The 21,645-nt window shown below is 45.5% G+C and overlaps 1 protein-coding gene across 2 annotated transcripts in view; it reads left to right on the top strand.

Annotated features, from left to right (window-relative positions):
- SIN3A (SIN3 transcription regulator family member A) overlaps positions 1 to 21,601 on the top strand; it is a 35,760-nt gene extending 14,159 nt beyond the window's left edge. For both annotated transcript variants that reach the window (XM_069797862.1, XM_069797861.1), the window contains exons 6-21: positions 2,022 to 2,273; positions 2,807 to 2,959; positions 3,302 to 3,460; positions 4,750 to 4,839; positions 6,282 to 6,400; positions 8,515 to 8,725; positions 10,866 to 10,982; positions 11,709 to 11,947; positions 13,171 to 13,354; positions 13,538 to 14,111; positions 14,622 to 14,791; positions 15,646 to 15,819; positions 16,651 to 16,743; positions 17,091 to 17,185; positions 17,760 to 17,967; positions 20,594 to 21,601. In XM_069797862.1, the coding sequence (XP_069653963.1) occupies positions 2,022 to 2,273; positions 2,807 to 2,959; positions 3,302 to 3,460; positions 4,750 to 4,839; positions 6,282 to 6,400; positions 8,515 to 8,725; positions 10,866 to 10,982; positions 11,709 to 11,947; positions 13,171 to 13,354; positions 13,538 to 14,111; positions 14,622 to 14,791; positions 15,646 to 15,819; positions 16,651 to 16,743; positions 17,091 to 17,185; positions 17,760 to 17,967; positions 20,594 to 20,824 (3,069 nt within the window). In that variant the 3' untranslated portion in view covers positions 20,825 to 21,601. The remainder of the gene's footprint in view (positions 1 to 2,021; positions 2,274 to 2,806; positions 2,960 to 3,301; positions 3,461 to 4,749; positions 4,840 to 6,281; positions 6,401 to 8,514; positions 8,726 to 10,865; positions 10,983 to 11,708; positions 11,948 to 13,170; positions 13,355 to 13,537; positions 14,112 to 14,621; positions 14,792 to 15,645; positions 15,820 to 16,650; positions 16,744 to 17,090; positions 17,186 to 17,759; positions 17,968 to 20,593) is intronic.
- The last annotated feature ends 44 nt before the right edge of the window (positions 21,602 to 21,645 follow it).

Raw genomic sequence — 21,645 nt, 5'->3', positions numbered from 1 at the left:
ATTTGATTTTGCAAGAAGGGCCTCCTAGTTAAAGCACTGGGCACATGTTGAACTGCCTGCTTTTGTGTATGTTGTCTCAGAGTAACTGAAGTCCCAAGAAATTTCCCATAAAACAGAGGCCATGGTAAAGATGTTGTTCTTGGTGTCAAAGTATGTGTGTGGTTTCAAATGCTTGGAGCAATAAAGCCTTTAAAAGAGCTTGATTAGTTATTTGGTAGATTCTGCATTGCTTGAAGTCTTGTTTTCAGATTGGACATTTTTTGTAAAAGAATCTAGTTCAGCCATCAGCTGGATGGGTGCAGCAGTTATTGGCAAAATCTATAGTGCAAGAGTGACCATGATGCTGCCTTTAGGTATCGGTTTGTGCGCCTGAAGCTGAGACCTTTCAATAACAAAGGCAATTTGACTCTTGTTTTAGTCATAATCCAGATGCTACTATCCAACAGATGTATTTTATGTGATTGGAAACAGAATAGGATAATAGGCATTCAAGGAGCTTACTCTAGATAAAATATCATGTATTTTAGCCTCAAAATGTGGAAGGATTTGAGAGCCTTAGGGAGGGAAGGAATCCCCAAAGTTTCAAGGGTTAGTCTCTAAACAGTACAATTAGCTACCAATTGGCTGGAAGAGAAAAAAAAAAAAAGGAATATGTGGTTAGAAACCAGCAGGATTTAAAATGTTGCAGTTAGATGATCTCTAGGCAAACATTGGTGGACTTGCAACCTCCTGTTCAGAAATGGCAAACAAAACGTGCTAAAAGATCTGCAAAGCTAAGGCGTTCCAGAATTAACTTACCTGTGCCAGATTTCAAGGCTTTTTTCTGAAGAAGTAGTACATGCTCTCAGTGAAGAGGTAGTAGTCTCTTTCTCATCACTGTGGGCTAAGTGTTTTTCTCCCCATCGACCTGCTAAAAGTTGAACTGTTTTTGCTGAAACTTTAAAATGAATCCGAGGGACATGCTAGATAATGAGGTGAGATTTCCTTACCAGACAGGTAAAGTTGTAGGTAGGCAAGGCAGGATCTTGTAATAGGATGCTTCTGGCCATCCTAAGACAGTTATCTACACTGTCAGTCATGAAAACTCTTTGTAATACAAGTTTTGAAGTTTGGAATGTGAGAGGAATGAGTACTTCCATTGCCATTTAAAATTGCCACCTCAAAACTTTTGCTAGTTTTCCTGTGGCTGTTAGGTGTCTATTAGGAGTATTCAAAATAATTACTCTGAGAGCCTTATGTGCCTGCTCTTTGTCTCAATATTGAAAGAAATTCCAGTTTTCCCTTGCTGTTGCTTTTATGCATCCCAGAATTCCTCACTAGGGGCAAAATAACTCGCAGTGTTGGAGCAAGCCATACCTATGCATTTTCGCTCGGTTAAATTTTTCAGATAGTGTCTCTCTTGTCAGATTTCAGTCAAAAACAATTAACAAGGAAAACCAACTGTTAATAACAACAGCTTGAGTGGTCCAGGTGTTTTGTCTTCCTGATGAAGTGTCGTCTCTACTGGCCCACTAAATATTTATGTATTTATTTGCTTTGGATAATACTTTTCTTCTGCTTAGCCTACATGTATTTGTGGTTCTGTTGATCTGTAAAACACAACTCTGACTGTGAAACGGTTCTTCTTAATTTTGACTCTTAACAGTAGTTTCTGCTGAGCCACTAGGAAATGTTGGGTTTATGAAAGATACTGTTAAAATTCTCTAGACCTGCAAAGGCAGTAATTGTTTAGTAGCAGTTTAAAAAGACTGTTCTTTTAAGGAAGTGCAGCAAAAGTCATCCAGGGCTGGTATATGGGAAGAGGTTGTTTGACTGGATGTGGTAGCAGGAGATTTTGTCCACTCGATATATTCCAGCTCAGAGGTATCTGTATTGAATCCGTGTTGTTCCACTGTTGTCATCAGATACAGTTACGTGCTGGGTTGTTTCCTCTGGATATGGTCCGTAAGTGGAATAGAAGTGAGTTTATTCCAAACGTAAAGGAATCTGCTAATTTCTAACATGGCTTCTTTTCTTCTTAGCCATCACAGTTGCAGGCACATACTCCTGCCAGCCAGCAAACTCCCCCGATTCCACCATATGCATCACCACGCTCGCCACCAGTCCAACCTCATACGCCAGTGACAATCTCTCTGGGAACCACACCATCCCTGCAGAACAATCAGCCCGTTGAGTTTAATCATGCCATCAACTATGTCAACAAGATCAAAAATCGGTTCCAGGGACAGCCAGACATCTACAAAGCCTTCCTGGAGATCCTCCATACATATCAGGTGAGTGTTAACAAGGCAGATTTGAGTATATGTATGGTTATTTCTCTTTCTTTGCCACGGGGAGCTAACTGTCCAAGGCTTGCATTTGGGTCTTCTGCTGGATTAGCATTGGTCAGCAAGCTAAGCAGAATTCTTGCAAATTAGAAGATTATGTAGCAGCATGAGATAATAGATTTCAGTCCGTCATCTTTGTTAGCAAGTGTCTGAAATGCCTTTTTAAAAATCGTATTTGGCATGTTTTCATGAGAGTGGGGCAGAAAGAGACAACATGGCTGTAGTACTATGTTAGAAGTAAAGAAACCACTTCCTTGGTCAGAGTCCTACTAATCCAGGCCCAGTTGGGCATTTAGTATATATAAGTATATACATTTAGTATGTGTAAATATCATACTATTAATATAGTATGATTCTTTATGTGAGATGCTGAGACCTTTGCTGTTTCATTCTTTGTATCGCTGAGGGTTTTTTTTTCTTTGCCACGTAAATAGTTTGTGCATCCTTTCTTCTTATGCTTGTCCTCTTTCCTATGACAGAAAGAGCAGCGTAACGCCAAGGAGGCAGGAGGTAACTACACGCCAGCTTTGACGGAGCAGGAGGTGTATGCGCAGGTGGCTCGCCTCTTCAAGAACCAGGAGGATCTGCTCTCGGAGTTCGGGCAGTTCCTGCCTGATGCCAACAGCTCTGTGGTGAGTCATCTTGGAGATAGGCTGGAACTGAAATACCTAGTGGAAAACTGTTCTGTGTGTAGCCAGAGTTCAGAAAAATGTGCTTTTGCTGTTTGTTTCTTGGGTTTTTTTTTGGAGTGATCTTTTACTGAGTGCGGGAATGGGGTCAGGGTGATAGACTGTGTTTTCTGGCCATAACTTGTCTTTTAAGTACAACCCCTTTGCCTAAAAGGGTTGTTCTAAGACTGCAATAACTGCAGTAAAATATATTGGTCATCTAGAGCTAGGAGGAGCAGGCATATTTTTTTGCCTGGATGCGTGGAACTCAGCTCTAATGGTCTTATGGGTTTGTCTCTAAATAAGCTGTTAAGTAAGACAACTGCAGAGAAAGTGGAATCGGTAAGAAATGATCACGGTGGCACGGTGAAGAAGCCACAGCTCAACAACAAACAGCAAAGACCCAACCAGAATGGCTGTCAGATCCGACGGCACTCGGGAACTGGAGCAACCCCTCCGGTGAAGGTAAGAGCGTGTGCTGCTCATTCAGCAGCCCTGTTTTTCCCAGGAGGCTGTGGCAGAGCGGGATGCATTTTACAAGTCTGTGCGATTTTTGTGGCACAGGCTGCAGCTTGAGAACACGGAAAGTAATTCTCACCTTTAAAGGAAAACTTTTTGAAGTCCTTGTTTCTAAGTGCAAGGCTTTGTCTCTGATTTTCACAAACTGGTGATGTTATCTGTACCTGAGGGTGGTAATAGTTACTTTACTGGTAATAGTTACTTTACTGGCTTGGGAAAAATAGGGCTTTCCCCAGTTATTAGGATGCTGCAGAATGTGTGGGGGTAGTTTTCTTGGTGAATAAAGCAGTGTTTAGAGATGTGGAGTGTGGAGGCAAAAGTCTCAGTAAAATCGCAAAATAAATTTGTCCAAAATTTGTAGCAATGTTTCTAACGCACGTGGGAAGATAAGCTGAGGGAAGGATAAAGGTGTGCCTGAAAGCGTTGTTGTAGAACTTGGAGCAGATGCAGTGGAATCATGCTTGCTCATCTTTCCTATGATAAACCTTATAATACAATGATGAATGATTATTCTTGTAGCAAAGTTTGCCCTTTTCAAATGACGCATGTTTTGAGAGAACAAGGCTGTGGCCAGGTGGCTTAGTGTTTGTGCATTAAGGATAAGTTTGCCTGCTTTATTTGAGGGTGGTATATCTTGCTTTGTGATGAAAAGCATTAGCAGATGTAATAGTATCATTTAAATCCAGTGATTTACTTCCCCTTCTGCCCTTTCTCCTCCTCTTCAGATAAAGGGCAGCAAAATAAAACACAATTTGGAGGCAGCTTTTGGCCTTTCTGAGGATGTAGAGTGTAGTGCTGGTATGGGGAAAATAAAGGATCTTGCAGAGGATTGCAAGAGAGAAAAAGAAATATGATAATTTTAGGGAGGTGTAAGACTTAAAGAACTGGGTGAGTGATAGGAAAAAAACAGATTTATTTTGGTAATTCTGCAAACTAGCTAGAAGGAGATGGACCATAGAGTGACTTTTTCAATCAACTAGTTACAAAAGAGGACGCAACAGTGTATTAAAAATATTTAGAGTTCTCTGCTACTGATTAACCTTTAATAGATTAACCTGTGACACACACTTTCATGGAAGTTTCCTTCCAAAAAAGCCACCTTTCTTTTATTTGAAAGCAAACAGTGGGGTCAGGAAGCTGAAACTCTTGTGTGATAGATAATCAAAATATGGCAACTTGCTCTGCTGAACAGCCTTTTTTTTTTTTTTCTTGCCTTTCTTTTTTTTTGTTAACAGAAAAAACCGAAGCTGCTTGGTTTAAAAGACCAGTCTTTGGCAGAAGCCAGCAAACATGGTGTGGGGACAGAATCTCTCTTCTTTGAGAAGGTGAGAAGCGAGATTCAGAGAAAGCCGTCTTGCGTCATTGATTTATGTTCTTCGCGTGTATACATCCGGATTTTTATCACAGCGAAGTATGTGATATATATACCACCCTGATAACATTTGTCAGCTTGACCTCAGATGTATTGTGCGACCTCTAAGTCAGATCCATTGAATATTTTTAAAAGACTGGTGATCTTTTTTAAGGGGTCATTTGTGTCTTTTCCCCATATATCGTTCTTCGGCTTTTCACCCGCTGCTGCTGCAGGTTGTTTGCAGGAATGCGAATTTTTTCCTGTAATGCACACTCCAGATTTTTTTCACCTTTACGAAATCCCCATACAACCGACGATGTGTGTGGCATGTCTTGCTGTGTTGGCACAGCTTGCTGTACCCATCCACAACGAGCTGCCTGCAGTGTGGGAGCTCAGTTTACAAAGCGGCTGATTCATGTCGACGTTGGGTTTTTTTTTTTTTTCCCTGAGAGATGAATCTAATTAATTGCACAGTTGTTACCTGTTGCTGGTTTACCACACAGAACAAATGAGGATATGTGGGATGTTTCCAAGTGGTACCTTGGTGTCTTCCTTAAGATGTCCATACATTTCCTTAGGGCTCAGAGGGGAGTTATATAGTGGATGTAAACAAGCCTTTTAAGTAATATTCATGTGTCGATGAAAGTCTTGGTTACTCCCTGATGATGTGGTGCATTTTGCAGCATGCTGTAGACCAGCTAATAGTAACTGGGAGCCAATCTATTGCTCGGAGGATGTGTAGGTGTTAACATGAGTAAACCTAGAAATCCCTGCTGTAGAGTTATAACCGTAATGACGAATGTCTTAATGATGATAGATCTCAGTCTGAAGCGTAGATGCTAACTGTTCTCGTGGGAAAGGTAATGGTGTTGGGATGAACAGTTTGGTTTCCTTGTACTGTGAAGATAAGGGTTACAGAAGCTGGCTTATCTGTGATAACCCAAGCTGTAACGCAGGCAGAGGCTGGAGCAGTATTACCCAGGGCACAGGTCTGTTACCCCTGCTCCCTACTTGCAATATTCTCTAGTGTTTAAAGGCAACCTGGGTGAGTTTGTGATGCTGCAGTTATGACTGATGTTGTCCGTGATTCCAGCATTTCATAATCCATCTGTTAGGGGGTTCTTTAAGGGATTTAATTCTTTACTTGCAACTCCTTTCTTCAGAGGAATGCACTGGGTGCTGATGTTGCAGGGCATACGCAGCACGGAGATGGCTCACATCAGTATCTGTTCTTCTGGCCCGGTGTATGGGGCAAGTTACCCTCCATTCAACTCACTTAAAGATTTGCGTTCTCATTCCACGTGTAATCTCTGTGCATCAGTGGGAAGCACAGTGTTGAATCCAGGTCTCCTGAACAGTGATAGCATATGCAGCCTGACAGCGACTGTTTTCCTCTTTTCTTCTCTCTATAAGGTCCGCAAAGCTCTGCGTAGCACAGAAGCATATGAAAACTTCCTTCGCTGCCTGGTTATTTTCAACCAGGAGGTGATCTCCCGGGCTGAGCTTGTGCAGCTCGTTTCTCCATTCCTGGGGTAAGTGGAGCCCATTTCCTTAAGCGAGGTGAGAAGTGAGAAGTTTAATCCGCTTGGTCTGTTTCCATTACAAAGCCAGAAAAGAAACGCTGACCTTTGTGGTCGTTCAGGGGAGTGCATCTCATGTGGTTGCGTGGCACAGAGGAGGAGGAGGAACGGCACCCTGGGAGCTGGGCAGTGGTTTCTTGGGCCACAAAGTACATCTGAGATGGAGTACCCCTGCGCTGCCCACTTCCTCCGCTGTTGGTTGACTTTTATCTGGATAGCCTGCCACTGCTTAATTGTCTGTCCACTAAACGGTTGCACAGGTTGCTTCTGTGGCAGTACATTCTCTGATCTCCTGTTCCCTCCAGCTTGGCCTGAGTGTCATGAATGTACGTGGTAAGGTGCTATGTGCTGCTGTATGGGCGGGAAGATACTGGCAGTTCTTGGAAGCCCTTCAGTGGCTAATACTGTGCAGGTGCCACATGCTTTAGGCTTTCAGACTTTATTGGAGCAGGACAGTAAGGGCCCTGCTTCAGTTTTCTTTCCAACTTCATGCTCTTCTGCACTACCCTTTTCTATTCCTTACCCAAGAGGAGGTGAGAGGGGGATTCCTAGCTGTGTCTTGGCTGGCAGGCAGGCAGCATTCAAGAGCAGTGCCAGTACTGCTTGTTTTGTTTCTTCCTTTTTCAGAAGAGCAAACAGAATTATTTAGCAGCTTGTTATTGCAGTGTCTTGCTCTGGAATCATGGATTATTTCATCTGAGAAAAGATTGACTGTCTAATTACATAGGAAATGCCCCCTAAAAAAAGAGTCCTGTTATAAACTCACTAAAATTTCCAAAAAGCAAAAAGCAGCTGAATTCTGTCATGAAGCCAAAAATGATAAGCAATACTATAGTTTAAATAGGAATTATGACTTCCATAATTGCCAGTAGTGTACAGAACAACTCTGTATTAATCAGCTAAAACTAACCAATACCCTCTCATCAACTTTGGGCGGCAAGATTAATGGTCCTTCTTCCTGTGAATTGAGTTCCTGGTTCCAAGGGAGAAGGCAATAGCAAGGTAAATTGGGTTCAGGACCCCATTACGCTAGCTACTGTGCAAAGAAACTGCCCCAAGGAGCTTCCGCTCTCTCTGTAGCTCCACTGGAATTAGTCAGGCATCAGCAGGATGCTACCTTTAGCTAGGAAAGGTGAAGTATTTGACAAAAAATTCTGGATTTTCTCCCATGTGCTGTCTGTGCTCCTAGCTATAAGGGTGAATATCTGTATTGGGAAAGGTATAATACAGTTTTCTTACTCTGGAGTTGGACATTATCTTCTGTCATGTAATGAAAAAGCAATAAATGAGCAGTGATTCAATTAGCCTCAGTAACAGGTTCAATTCCTCATATTGCTGGAGCTTTGCATGAGATAAGATGAGTTGAACAGATGCAGTATTTTAGACTAATAAATTCTTCAGAAAACTTTCCTCTACAAGCAGGTGAACTTAGGCCTTGCAGGCAAAGGCTTCTCCATAATTTGTGCTGGTCTGTGTAGTCTGGGGAGGCAGCACTGGTCAAAGCAATCACTCAGCACTGAAACATTTTGCCAGAGTTACAGAATCACTTTTCAGTTTCTTCTTGCTGCTTTTGGAAAGGAAGGGTCTGCTTTAAGGTTAAGAATGTTGGCGAACAACTAGGGATCTGGCCTGGGTTCACTGCTGGGACAGTTTGGGAGACCCAGACGTGACCCTGCAACGAGCGCTGCCCCTGCAGTGAAAACTTTGGCTGCTCTTCCTTGCTTATCACTTGTCTCGTAGGGACTGTACCCACGAGGCATGTGGAGGATATATTGGTGCTTCTCTGTGTATCCCTGGCAATATGAGGGGGTAATCCTAGAGCACCTTAGTTGCACTGAGAGAGCAATCCACCACCTGATCAACAAACAGGTACTCGCCTCCCGTTTGATCAGGCTCTGTGGAAGTGGGATTGAGCAGAGAGGGTCCTCTCTCACCAGACTGATAATTCAGAGGGTCGTCTTCGACACAGTCTGTCTGTAGCAATCAATTGTAGCCTCAGCATCACAGCTCAGCACTGTTTGATTTCTACTTTAGCTAGTTTTTCACTTCATTCATTTGATTTTTAGGAAATTCCCAGAATTGTTCACTTGGTTTAAAAACTTTCTGGGGTATAAAGAGTCTGTTCACATGGAGACGTATCCAAAGGAACGGGCTACCGAGGGGATTGCCATGGAGATAGACTATGCCTCCTGTAAAAGACTGGGCTCCAGCTACCGAGCCTTACCCAAGAGCTACCAGCAACCCAAGTGCACAGGGCGGACTCCACTGTGTAAAGAGGTAAGATGCTCTCGGATGGGAATTGTGTGACAGAGGAAGGCTATTCCCAGCCTTCTCGGAGGGATGGAGCAAGGACAAGCAGAACAGAAGAACAGGATGGGGAATTTATTTTGTATCTGAGTTATGCTGAAAAGTTTCCCAGGGATGTCAGGGCACGTCTGCTCTCATGCAGTAGAGTTGTGCTGCTGCCTGCGCCCCAGAATTGGGGCTGGGCATGGAGCTGGGGCCAGGCAGCTGCCTGGTTAGCACTGATCCAGCACTGAGCCGTGCTGCTCCTGCACCCAGGCATGTGCGGGCATACCATCCTGGCTTGGGATCATCATGGTACGTGTCGGAGCCCGAGGTGAGCACACCCCGAGGTGTTCCTAGCGGCAAATGAGCACTTGGCACTCCTGTAAACGTCTGGATTGTGTCCAGCAGCTATGGCACAGGGCGAGGCATTGGTCTAGGAATGGGTTATGCTGGAAGCTGGCTGGGAGTTGCGATACCCATGTGGCTTTGATGGTTGGCATCAGCTCTCTTCCAGTGGTGCTTGTGAAAGGGTTGCGTGAACCGTTGGGGAGCAGCTGGAAAAAAAACCCACCAAATAGTTGTGATGTTTAACTACTTAAATAAAATGTAGGGGCACTAGATATGTATGATGTTTTACGTAGTATAACCTGTGAAAAGAACATTAAGATTACAAACTTAAACAGTCTTAAGTAGGAAATGACAGAACTAGTTTTCTGTATGGTCATAATGTGATCTCAGGGATCTTTTACAAGGTAGTATATAATTCAAGATTATTGCTACCTTTTTACCCAAATTCCCACTTAGTCTGCTTTCAGAGTTGTCTCTAGTCCAACTCTAAAAGGAAATCACATTTTCTGTACAGATTCTCCCACATATCCCTCAAATGCTTCTTTCTGCTTGAAATGCTAAGAAGACCTCTTGTCTTGAGAAATGGTGTGTTGCTTTGGGAAATTGGCTCCCTACAGGGAGCCAGCCTTCTTGGTCAAGAGTCAAAGCTGGTCTCCCAACAAAGTCCTGCAGGATCAGATGTAGTCACTGAGTCCTTTAATGTGTTGTAATGACCTTTTGATCAAAGTGGGAATGGTACTGGCTGATCCTGTTCCTTCACTGGTGTTGAAGGTAATGTTTTGGAGGTGAGTGAGCAGGACTCTTGCTGAAGGCCAGTTAATAAACATGCTGCTTAAGAGCATTCACCGGAGGAGGGGAGAGCCCCAGAAATCCCTTCCCTGGGTGACTGCAGTCAGCAGTGGCATCCACACAAATAGTGAGGAGAGTGCTGTTCGGAAACATCACGGTTTTTGTGTCCTTACGCTCCGTGAGAGATGAGGCGGACAAATGTGGGTGACCAGTTCATGCAGTTAGTGGTGGTGATAGGTGTTCAGCTGAAGTGGTGGCAAGATAGCGAAAACAACCTGGGCAAGAGACAATTGTAAGTTGTTTGGTTTTTTTTTTTTTTATCTATGTCCTGACATGTCTCTCAAAAGTGTCTTTTGTGATGCAGTTACAAACTTCTTTTCATGTGAGAATCTAATGACTCAGTTGTTCAGGCTTCAGGTTTATGAAAACTGGGCCTGACTTTCAAGACTGCCTGCCAAAACCCTTGTTTCTTTGCCTTTGGCCTCTTTGAGGTTTTTTTGAATGTTCTGTTCCTGTTTTGGAGGTGGTGAAAGCTGCAGGTGCTCAGCTGCTTTGTCAGGAAAGGTGTTGCTGGGGTATGGATTTATATTCCCAATTAGCCTTATTTGGAGGTGGAAACCATGTACTGTCTAACAGTCATGTCTGACATGATGACCACCCAGTGTTGTCGTCATTGAATCACACACATGATGAACCACATGGTTGCAGCTGACCAATCCAAAGTAATGGAAAAGCTCCTTTCACCTTTCGTTCTTCTCTTCCCTTGCAAGTTTTTTCTCACAGCTCTAGCTAATGAATTTTTCAGACTGCCTGGATGTTACGGTTCTGGCTGCCAGGGGTTGCCCCCTGAATGCTGGGCTTTGGAAGGGGCACACAATTTTTCCAACTGGGGAATTCTATCCTTCCAGCAGAAGACTGGGCTCAGAGCTGGACGAGTGTGACCACCTCGAAGACTGACCGTGACTCTTGTCTCCCCTTGTCTCCTTCAAAGGTTTTGAATGACACCTGGGTCTCCTTCCCGTCCTGGTCTGAAGACTCCACATTCGTGAGCTCCAAGAAGACGCAATACGAAGAGCATATCTACAGGTGCGAGGATGAGCGTTTTGAGGTAAATTGTTTTTCATTGATTCATGTCTCGGAAAGCTTGGGGTTCTTTGAACAGTTAATGATCTTGATATAGTTATACCTTTAATGCTATTGCTTAGAATCTGTTTTGTGTGCGTGTGTGTGTGTCACCTGTTTTTTGCGTAAAAGCTTGTGTTCTCTTAATGCAAGAAGCAGCAGCTGCATAACCACCTCTCGCTCCAAGCTACCCCCCTGCCCCTCACTTTTTGTGCAGAGCTCTTTGTTCACACCACTCCAGATGAAATTGTTCAATGGCCAGCGTATAATCAATGCATCTTTTCTGTTCTTACTGCCCATGTAGCACACGAGAACATGCATTCCCCTGCAATAATCTGAAAAGCGATACGTTCAGGATGTTAAATGATTGACATCTTGACTTGAAATGGAAGTTAGCTTGGCAATTACCTGAATACACTCAGATTCAGCATGTCCTTTTGTAGAGTCACTGTCAATTGTGTTCTATTCCCAGGTGGAAAATGTAATTTCTGAACAGTGTCGTTCTGGAAGCCTTTAAATTCTTATGCAGTATTATCTAGGTAGCAGATAAAATATAATTGGATTATTTTAGAGCAGCCGAACATGGAAACCACTGCTCAAGAACACCTTGTTAAACATGCACGGCTTCTTGTTTCATGTCGCTTAAATGTTAGCCTCTGTGAAGTATCATGTTTTATCTATTCAACGATGGCTAATGCACTGTTCGCTTCAGCTGGATGTTGTCTTGGAGACCAACCTGGCAACGATCCGCGTCCTTGAGGCAATCCAAAAGAAACTCTCGCGCTTGTCTGCCGAGGAGCAGGCCAAATTCCGCCTGGACAACACTCTGGGTGGCACTTCAGAGGTGATCCACCGCAAGGCTCTCCAGAGGATATATGCTGACAAAGCAGCTGACATCATTGATGGACTTCGGAAGAACCCATCCGTGGCTGTTCCCATTGTACTGAAAAGGTATTGACTGCTCTAGCACCCTGCCCCAGGGCCTCTACCAAAGGCTAATGCACCATATGTGATCCAGATTTATGTAAAAGTAGCTAATTTCTGCCCCTAAAGGGTATGACCTCCACAAGGCTGTAAATTAAGAAGTGCATTTTATGTTCTGGTCAGTTGCTGTATTTCATAATAATCATCTAGAAAGAGGGAATTACCCTTCTGAAACAAAAACTTACAGCTCAGCTGGAGGGATGTAGAGCTTTTGATGTCTCCTCTTGAAACGTGTTTCTTCCCTGGTGTCAGCATTGTGTGTAAGATGAGGAAAGTGTCTACTGTGTGGATTGTTCCAGGGCTAAATTTGATCCCTTTCCAAGTCCTGTGGCTGTACGTCACTGTGGGCTGAGGTTGTGGTGGCTGTGCTCAGATGCTGTGCTCAGTGCTCAGAATGCTCAGATTCCCAGTCTGTTTCTGTTGTCAACCTCCCCTTTCTCGGTCAAGAAAAGGCAGTGGATGCTGTAACTCCTTGGGGAAGCTCAAGGAGGTGTGTAAGCAGGAGATATTCTTCTCCAGCCACTTCTCATCTCTGTGGGACTGTTGGTCCTGTGTCTCAGGGCTCTGACAGCTGGGGTAACAGCCTTGCCCAGCATACCAGCAAGGTCACAGTTTCCCCAGCCTGCTGTAAGGACACTCTTCCTGCGAGCTGGGTCTTGAGCTGCATCAGGGCTGCTTTGCTTGAGATACTGAGTCAAGATTCAGGAGTCCATTCCCAGGAAGCTCAGGTGTCCATGCTGCAGGGCGATGACTTTGTTAATCATCCAGACTAAGCCACCACTGTTCAGCAGCTGGAGCTACATGACTTTCTGGGGAGTTCTGAGAGAGCTGGGCCAGCTCTTATGGCTCTACCATTCCTTCAGCCCCTCTGCCTGCTGTGGACAGTGGGGCTAGAGGGACACTAAGCTCTCTAGCTGTTCTGGCATGCTGCGGGGGGAAGCACAAGCCTTCAAGCTGCTTTGTTCCTGAGTGGTGTTACTTAGACATGAAAGAAGCCCAGAGGGACTTCTTCAGAAGAGCATGTGCAGGGTGCTCCTCCTGTAAAGCTCCGTTCTGTGGGACGGCTTTCATTTATGCCCATTTCATAAGGAGTTCAGTTCTTCTCAACACTGGCCAGGAACCACGGCCCTAGGTTTTCCTTGTACGCTCAGAGTAGACCTCTTAGCTCACCCCTGTTTTCTTGATCCAAGGTTGAAGATGAAAGAGGAGGAGTGGCGAGAAGCCCAGAGAGGATTTAATAAAGTCTGGCGAGAGCAGAATGAGAAGTATTACCTGAAATCCTTGGACCACCAGGGCATCAACTTCAAGCAGAATGATACCAAGGTCCTGAGGTCAAAGAGTCTCCTCAATGAGATTGAAAGCATCTATGATGAGGTAAGATGGTCACCAATAGTTTCCTTCCCTCAAGCTTATGTAGTTTGCAAGTGCAGTTTTGGTTCCTGTTCCTCACTGCTCAAGGAGAGAGAAAATCTGTGCCACTGGCAGAGCTTTCTGAAAGGCTCTTGGGTGGAGAGAGGTGTTTGGGACTCATTTTTGTGCTGTGTTTCTCACTTGTAGAGGCAAGAGCAGGCTTCAGAAGACAATGCTGGAGTCCCCACAGGCCCACACCTATCACTAGCCTATGAAGACAAGCAGATCCTGGAAGATGCTGCCTCTCTCATCATCCACCACGTGAAGCGGCAGACGGGAATCCAGAAAGAGGACAAGTACAAAATCAAGCAGATCATGTATCACTTCATTCCAGACCTGCTGTTTGCTCAGCGAGGTGAGCTCTCGGATGTGGAAGAGGAGGAAGAAGAGGAAATGGATGTGGACGAAGCTACTGGGGCCGCAAAAAAGCACAACGGTGTTGGGGGCAGTCCTCCCAAAACCAAGCTGATGTTCAACAACACGACAGCCCAGAAGCTGCGGGGCATGGATGAGGTCTACAATCTCTTCTATGTGAACAGCAACTGGTACATATTCATGCGGCTGCATCAGATCCTGTGCTTGCGGCTGCTGAGGATCTGCACCCAGGCTGAGCGGCAGATCGAAGAGGAGACCCGGGAAAGGGAGTGGGAGAGGGAAGTGCTGGGCATAAAGCGAGACAAGAGCGACAGTCCTGCCATCCAGCTGCGACTGAAGGAGCCTAGTGAGTGACTTCTGGTGGGAGGCTGGGGAAGAAAGAGGTTTCTGTTCATAGCATGTTGACAGAGCTTGTTTGGTATCTTTGGGCATGTTAACAGTGGTGACCCTTTAAGATGAGGGGATCTCTCTTTTATCACTGGCCAGCACTGAATTGAGGGAGGAGATGGGAAGATGTGAGGCACGTGGGACTTGAATAGCAGAATGGTAATATGCAGCAGCTATTTCATAAGAGCTTTCATTTTACACTTGCGTATCTAAGGTATCCTTGAGTTCCCTAACTAAAAGCCTTTTAAAAAGTCTTTCAGAAATAAAACCCTCGTGGAGGAGGCTAGACCTAGAAAGAGATAATGAACATACCCGTGGCCTTAAAAGGACCTGTTTAAATGTCTATAAAAAACAAATTTCAGCCTATTCCAGTAATTCTTCAGCTTGACTGGGTAGTCTGAGGACCAAAACTCAAAGCAACCCTTCCTGGGAGTGGTATGTTCATCTCTCCCATTCTTTCTTGTTGCAGTGGACATCGATGTTGAGGATTATTACCCAGCCTTCCTGGACATGGTGCGCAATCTCCTGGATGGGAACATGGACTCGTCGCAGTATGAGGACTCCTTGCGTGAAATGTTCACCATTCATGCCTACATCGCCTTTACAATGGACAAGCTGATCCAGAGCATTGTTCGACAGGTGATTGCCAGCAAAGGCTGGAGGGCGGATGGTCCGGGGTAGAGAAAGTAGCCAGGTTGTTTGCTGCAGTAAGAGCCCAGGCCTGCTTTGGAGGGGGAGTGTTGTAGACCTAAATGGGGAATTTCAGGGGTAAGCAGGTAAATTCTGGGTGGTTTTTAATCCAGCTCTAACACTGATGTAAAGAGATGTGATAAAAGGTAACTTTTGATGTACTTAAATTATTGAGAATATCCTCTCTGTGCGTATAGACTTCTCCCTTTGTTTTCCAGAAGTTTTAGGATATAAGTATTCAACTTCAAAGTGTCTCCAGAGCTAATCTTGCTTTAACTTTGAAAAAGAATTAAATGACATTTAAATAATTTCTTTCCTTTTCACCAGTGTTGTAGGAGCAGTGCATGTCTTTTCTAAAAAGCTTTGGCTTTTTTATCTGGCTGTTTGAGTAGCTCATTTCGGCTGTTAAACTCTAGTCCTTTTTATTGGACTGGTAGGAAGAATCTGTAACCAAGGGAAAAATTCTTCATGCGCCTTTTTGTAGCGTAAAGAACAAAAACAGACACAAGGGCTGGAAGTGGAATGGCTTGAAAGATCTTTGCTCTTTCAGAAGGATAGAGCTGCTTTTCAGAAGCTCTGTACTTCAGTCCAGAGATGAACTGAATTCAAAAGACAGTTGAGCGACTTTTGATTTTTAAACTCGTACAAAACTCATGCCTTAAACTCATGCTTTTTCAGCCTTTTTGTTTTGTTTTTCTTGGGCTTAAACCCATGGTTACATCTCTGTTTCTTTCTGTTCTGTGCTGATAGGCATGTAGTGGGTTCCCTGACGAACACCTTACCTGTGTTCTTCCTTTTTGCAGCTCCAGCACATAGTGAGCGATGAGATCTGCGTGCAGGTAACAGACCTCTACCTGTCAGAGAACAACAATGGAGCAACAGGAGGTCTTCTTGCTTCCCAGTCTTCTCGTACTCTTCTGGAGGCTGCGTACCAGCGCAAAGCTGAGCAGCTCATGTCAGAGGAGAACTGTTTCAAGGTAAAGCCGGGCTGTGGACTGCGGTGTAAAAGCAGCAAGCAGCGAGGGGGATGCCTTTTAAGAAGGGAGAGGCACCAGTCCTTTAAAAAAGAAGCCTTGTTTAGGCACCCAGGAACCCTGAGGACTTTCTGTAGCTCTGAAAGTTGAAAGGAAAGTTTTGGTGGCATGTCCCCAGCTTTTGGCATGTAGGTTAATGCTTCTGTAAGGGCTCCTCAGAAATGAGGTTTTGAGGAGAAATACATTTCCTTGAACAGCAATGAATATCCCTTGTGCTTCACAACATCTTTAGGTTGTATCATATTGACTGCTTTGCTGTCACCGGTTTAAATTTGTTAGCTCAAACTCTCCCATTTCTCTTGTGTCTCAACCTTTGTCAGCTGTGAGGAGATCTGCTAATACTGACTGGGCATTAGATCATTGCTGACTGCATACATTGCTAAATAACCTGGTGCACTGTGCTAATCAAATCCATACTTCCTTTGCGTAAGATGCAGGAAGTGGTCAGGCCCTTTCTGAGTGAGTAAAGTACTTTGGATAAAAGCCTGCATGTATAATCTCTCTTCCCTTGTCCTCAAACTTCTTTTGGGGGCTCAAGAAGGACCTGCACCACTCCAACAAGAACAAAAAGAGTAAGCTTTACAATTCTGCTGTTCCTCAAAGATTGTGCAATTTGGCTAGTGTTTTCCCTTTGCTGTCAGGCATGTGGGAAACAGTTTTTTCCCTTAAAACTATGCCAGCTTGCTTCATGCTCCCTTTGCGCCAGTGAGAAGTGGAGTTTGATTTTTCTGTTTGAAACCTCTTACTGAAGTCCCTTCTGCCTTTTCTTTATAGCTGATGTTCATTCAGAGCAGAGGTCAAGTTCAGTTAACTATTGAACTGCTGGACACAGAAGAGGAGAACTCTGATGACCCTGTAGAAGCAGAGGTAAGAGCAGCTTGTCCAGAGAGCTGACTGATGGTCAAGGGTGCACTGGACAAAGGCGTCCAGTTGACTGTTGTTGTGGTCCATTAACATAAGATAAAGAAACATCAAGGACACGCCGTAAAGCATCAGTGATGTGAGTAGGCAAATCCTTCTTGGTTTATTTTGTATTAGAAAACACTCAAAACTATATAGGGAAACGTTGTACCTACCTTGTTGGGGATAAGATGCACGGAGCCTTCAAAAGTGACCTTGTGTTCATCCGTATAACTTCGTCTTAGCCTCCTTAACCATCCCACGTTGTTTGGTGGTAAGGCAGTGGCTGATCTGTGCTCTGTGCTCACTTCCAGCGCTGGTCGGACTACGTGGAGCGGTACGTCAACTCCGATTCTACCTCCCCTGAGCTCCGGGAGCACCTGGCCCAGAAACCGGTTTTCCTGCCAAGGTGAGTGGCTGGGCTGTGCTGCGAACCCTACCCGACGGGCTGTATCTGGCCATAGAGGGCAGAGTGACTGCGCTCCATCACAGTGCCGGGCGGTCAGTCTCACCTGTATTTAATGCTGTGACAGAAGCTGTTACCCTGGCAGCGTGGTGTAGCGGTACTGTGCTGCCATTCATCCTAAAAGCTTGTGGGTCCACCCCGGGCTCCTGCTCTCCAGTGACTGAGAGGTGGCATGGTCCACAGGTGGCAGAGAGGGTGAGAGCTGGTGACTCGCCAGATTGGTTTTTTTTGGCAGTCCTGCCTTGGCTTACAGTAACCCTCTACCTGAAAACAGCGGGTGCCATGTCAGGGCTTATGAGCAGGGTGTTGATGGCACAACAGCCGTAACTTCAGAAATAAGATAAACCCAGTGAGTTGACTCATTGTAGGGGTCTGAGCCTGAATGACTGCAACAGGCAGTTGTGCTCCAAGCTGTTTGCCAGGCTTTTGAGGGGCCAGCACAGATCCACCAGCTACGTCCAGCCTAGTAGTGCTAGAGGGCAAGCACTAATTCCAGGAGGGGTTCTCTGGTTTGCAGGAATCTGAGGCGGATCCGTAAGTGTCAGCGTGGTCGGGAGCAGCAGGAGAAGGAAGGGAAGGAGGGAAACAGTAAGAAGTCCATGGAGAACGTGGAGAGCTTGGACAAGCTGGAGTGTAAATTCAAACTGAACTCCTATAAGATGGTGTACGTGATCAAATCGGAGGATTACATGTACAGGAGGACCGCTCTGCTGCGAGCTCAGCAGGTAGGAGCGAGCGGAAGTGCTGGGGTGGGCAGCTGGTGTTTCACGGGCACGGGGACCCCCTGTGCCCAAAGGTCAGGTGGGGAGAGTCAGATGAAATGTCCTTGGGGATTCCAATCAGTAACATTAGCGGTCTTTGTGTTGCCAGGAGGATGGTGTGCTATTTTGTCCTCCCAAGGCACTAAAGATCTTCTGAATGTTCCTAAGATGTAATCTTTTCTTCTTCTACCTCTAACTCTCGTTGTCCTCCCACCTCTCCTCCCTTCTCTCCAGAGAGTTTTATTACAGTAGGACAGTGGTTTTGACTGTAAGCTCTCAGATTTCTTCCAAGAGGTAATTCCCATGGGTGGTGTTCCTCCTGTTATAGGCAAGACCTGTCTTCTGCATGTTCTTGTGGTGACACGTGAGAGTGCCTGTTCTTCCAGGGCTTCCCCAAAGAGGAATCGATCAGAGTGCAGAGCATCAAATGCCTTCTGTCCCATGGATCCCTCTGGGTACCATCCCCTCATAGTTTCCTGTCCCCAGAGTCACAGAGAGTGGGAGTCCTAAGGTCGCTCCCGCATGGCAGAGTGCAGCCAACACACAGCAGCAGCTCTAGAAACACTGGTTTTGTGACAAGGATGGGAGCAGTGGGGCCATGGATATAGAAAAATCCCTATGGGTATCTTTCCACAGCTTGAAAGTCCTGGACTCAACGGTCTGCGGCATCTCGCATCTAGCAGTCAATGCTCATGATTACTGATTTTAAATTGGAATTTGACTTTTTGAAGTTACTCAAATTTTCTTTTGGTTCTCTGTGCCAAAATTAACTGTGTTGGGGCAAGGGAAGGAGGATGTGAATGTGTGTGGTGTAAGTGGAGACACAGGGGACTAGGGCTGCTCTTGGCCTGTAAAGGTTGGGGAGTTGCTTTTATTCAAGATGAAGACAGCTTGTGTCTCTCCACGTTGACTGAGTTCAGGAGGATTCGGCTGGAGAAAGCTGATTTGGTCTTCTGAACCCTTTGACACTGAGTTACTTTTCTCCTGTATTCCCATGGGAATATTTCCATCCAATAGAGAAAACCAGGGAGCTTTAACAGCAAACTCCCAGTTCTAGTCTGGCTATTTAGACTTGAGGTTTAAAATACTTCACTATAATTTTATTATAATTTATTTAAAACACAATGTTAAGCAGAATGCCATTGTTTAGAAAGTAGAAGAAAGTGAAACCTGCCAGATTCAGGCAAAAGTTACTGACTTAAGCAACTAGAAGCAGAGGTACCCGAGAGGCTCTGTCAGCAGTAGTCTCTTCTGTAGCTGCAGATATTGTTTTCAGTTCATCAAATTATTTGCTTTTCTGAGCAAACTACTGACCACTGAGAAAATGGACTTGGGAGGTGAGGGAGTGGGAGAAGTGCGCACTGCTTCCTGCCTAGTAAATCATCCTTCACAGCTCTGTTTTAGTCATGTAGTTAGACGTATAAAACAGCTACTTACCATCTGTTTCTTGCTGATGAAATACAAACAATGTTTTTATTTCATTAGTTGTGAATACAAGTTTGAAAAAATTACTTTACATCAGATGAGAGCGTTTTATTTCAGTAGTGACTCTTTAAAATGCCCATACTGAGGAATTTGATTGCATTCCATCTGTCCCATTCAACTGGCACAAACCTCAAGGAAAGGTTATAAACAGGATACTGCATGCCAGTATTTATCACAGAATCTGAACATAATTATATACGTTCAACGTAATTGAACTTTTAATTATATAGCATGCAGCATAGCCCCTCGGTTGCTAAGTACACCGAAGGAGCTGCAGAAGCTACATCGAACTACAAATCTATTGGTTTTAACAGTTGACACTGAGAAGCAGTCAGCCTTTGGGAGGAGAACAAAACAAATAATAAATAAGTTTTAATCTTGAGGCTTAATTATATTTGCCTTCTTCAATTATGACCGTAGTCATGGCTTTCAAGCCATGGCTTTAAACCATCTGTCCTGGATTTTACATTCCTTAAGCAGATGCTCTTACTCGAGACACATGCAGTTTTTCCTCTCCTGATGCTTCTGTTCAGCCAGCAGTTCTCAGACCTTTTAGACCTGAGCTGGTTCTTAATTTTCCATAGCAGTTGGGTCCCCTGACACAGGTAGTGCATGTTGAGCTTGCTCTCTCCTGGGACCGTGCCCTTCCGTAGGGGGCGGAGGCAGACCCTGAGGGCTGGGAAGAGCAGGAGTTGCCTGGTCTGGGGTCTACCTTGGCTTCTGGCTGCTTGAGGAGGAGGAAGAGGAGGAAGCAGCACCCTTTGGGCAGCGCAGAAGGGATGCAGTGCTGGGTGTGCAGCTCTCAGGCTCCCACAGGATATGTTCTGTGTCCCCAGCCTGAGACCTGCTGTATTAAACAAAGAACATAAATCTCTTGGTATTCTTGAGTTCGTTTTACCACTCTAATTGCCTTGGAGAGGAGACCCGGGGTGGGGGCCTTTATCAGAGCTTTTCCTCTCCCGTTAGCAAGGGCCGGTGTCTGCATTACAAATTCCCTCTGGCTGTTGATCCCCTCGGTTGTGTCGACCGGCAGCCGAGCTTTGCATAACGCTGCAGTTTGGGGGCCGAAGCTGCCTTTTTCTAACACCTCTTCCTATTTCTGTAGTCCCATGAAAGGGTGAGCAAGCGGCTGCACCAGCGGTTCCAGGCCTGGGTGGACAAATGGACCAAGGAGCACGTGCCCCGCGAAATGGCAGCCGAGACAAACAAGTGGCTAATGGGTGAAGGGTTGGAGGGCTTGGTGCCCTGCACCACCACCTGTGACACAGAGACTCTGCACTTTGTGAGCATTAACAAGTACCGCGTCAAATACGGCACGATATTCAAGACACCGTAAAACTCCCCCGGGGCGAGGGAAGAGCCCGGGAAGATGTGTGTGTGTGTGCGCGCATCCAGGAAAGGAGGAAGATGCCTTTCTCCCCTCACTGTGTATCTCCGTAACATGGCCACTTGACTAGTGCGTGGCTGGTACAACCTGTCACCAGCGGGATTCCCTGTAGGGACGCGGATCTCTGCCAGCGCCTGCTGGGACCGCAGGCTGCCGGCCCCTTTGACTTCGGCACGCGTCCCCGGAGGGCAGGAAGGACCCTTTTCTGAACTGAGCCATCCCAGAGAAACACAACGAGCTCATACACACCAGCAGTGTTGAGGCTTTGACTCCCCGGAGGCCCTGAGCGGCGAGGGAAGAGAACTGGAGGCTCTCCACGACCGGACCATTCGGATGTGTCCCGAAATCCCCAGGTGCCTGTCGCGACCGGATTCTTCTCCCTTTACGCTGTCGCCAGCTGGCCGGGCTCCTGCGCGGGGCCATGGGGCAGCCCGACACCACCTCACGGAGCGGACCCTGGGCTCCTCTCGCCTCCCTCTCCTCCCTCCCAGGCTGGACTCACCCCGTGCAGATCGGTCTGTCCTTTCTAGTGCCAGTGGAACTGTTTTGGTTTTGTTTTTGGTTTTTTTTTTTGTTTTGGTTTTTTTGTACCTGCTTGTTTACTAGTCTCTCCTAGTGCCATGCACCAGCTTTTCAACACACATGTACGTACACACACACAACAGAGAACAACACGATTTTAACATGTTCCCCTCCTTTTTTGTAAATAAATGTACAAATTGTCAATTTTGGGGGTTTTTTTTGTTTGGTTTTTTGTTTGTTTTTTTTTT

Source organism: Haliaeetus albicilla, chromosome 12 (genome assembly GCF_947461875.1).
Source record: "Haliaeetus albicilla chromosome 12, bHalAlb1.1, whole genome shotgun sequence".
NCBI lineage: Eukaryota > Metazoa > Chordata > Aves > Accipitriformes > Accipitridae > Haliaeetus > Haliaeetus albicilla.
This window is presented reverse-complemented; position numbering and strand designations above follow the sequence as displayed.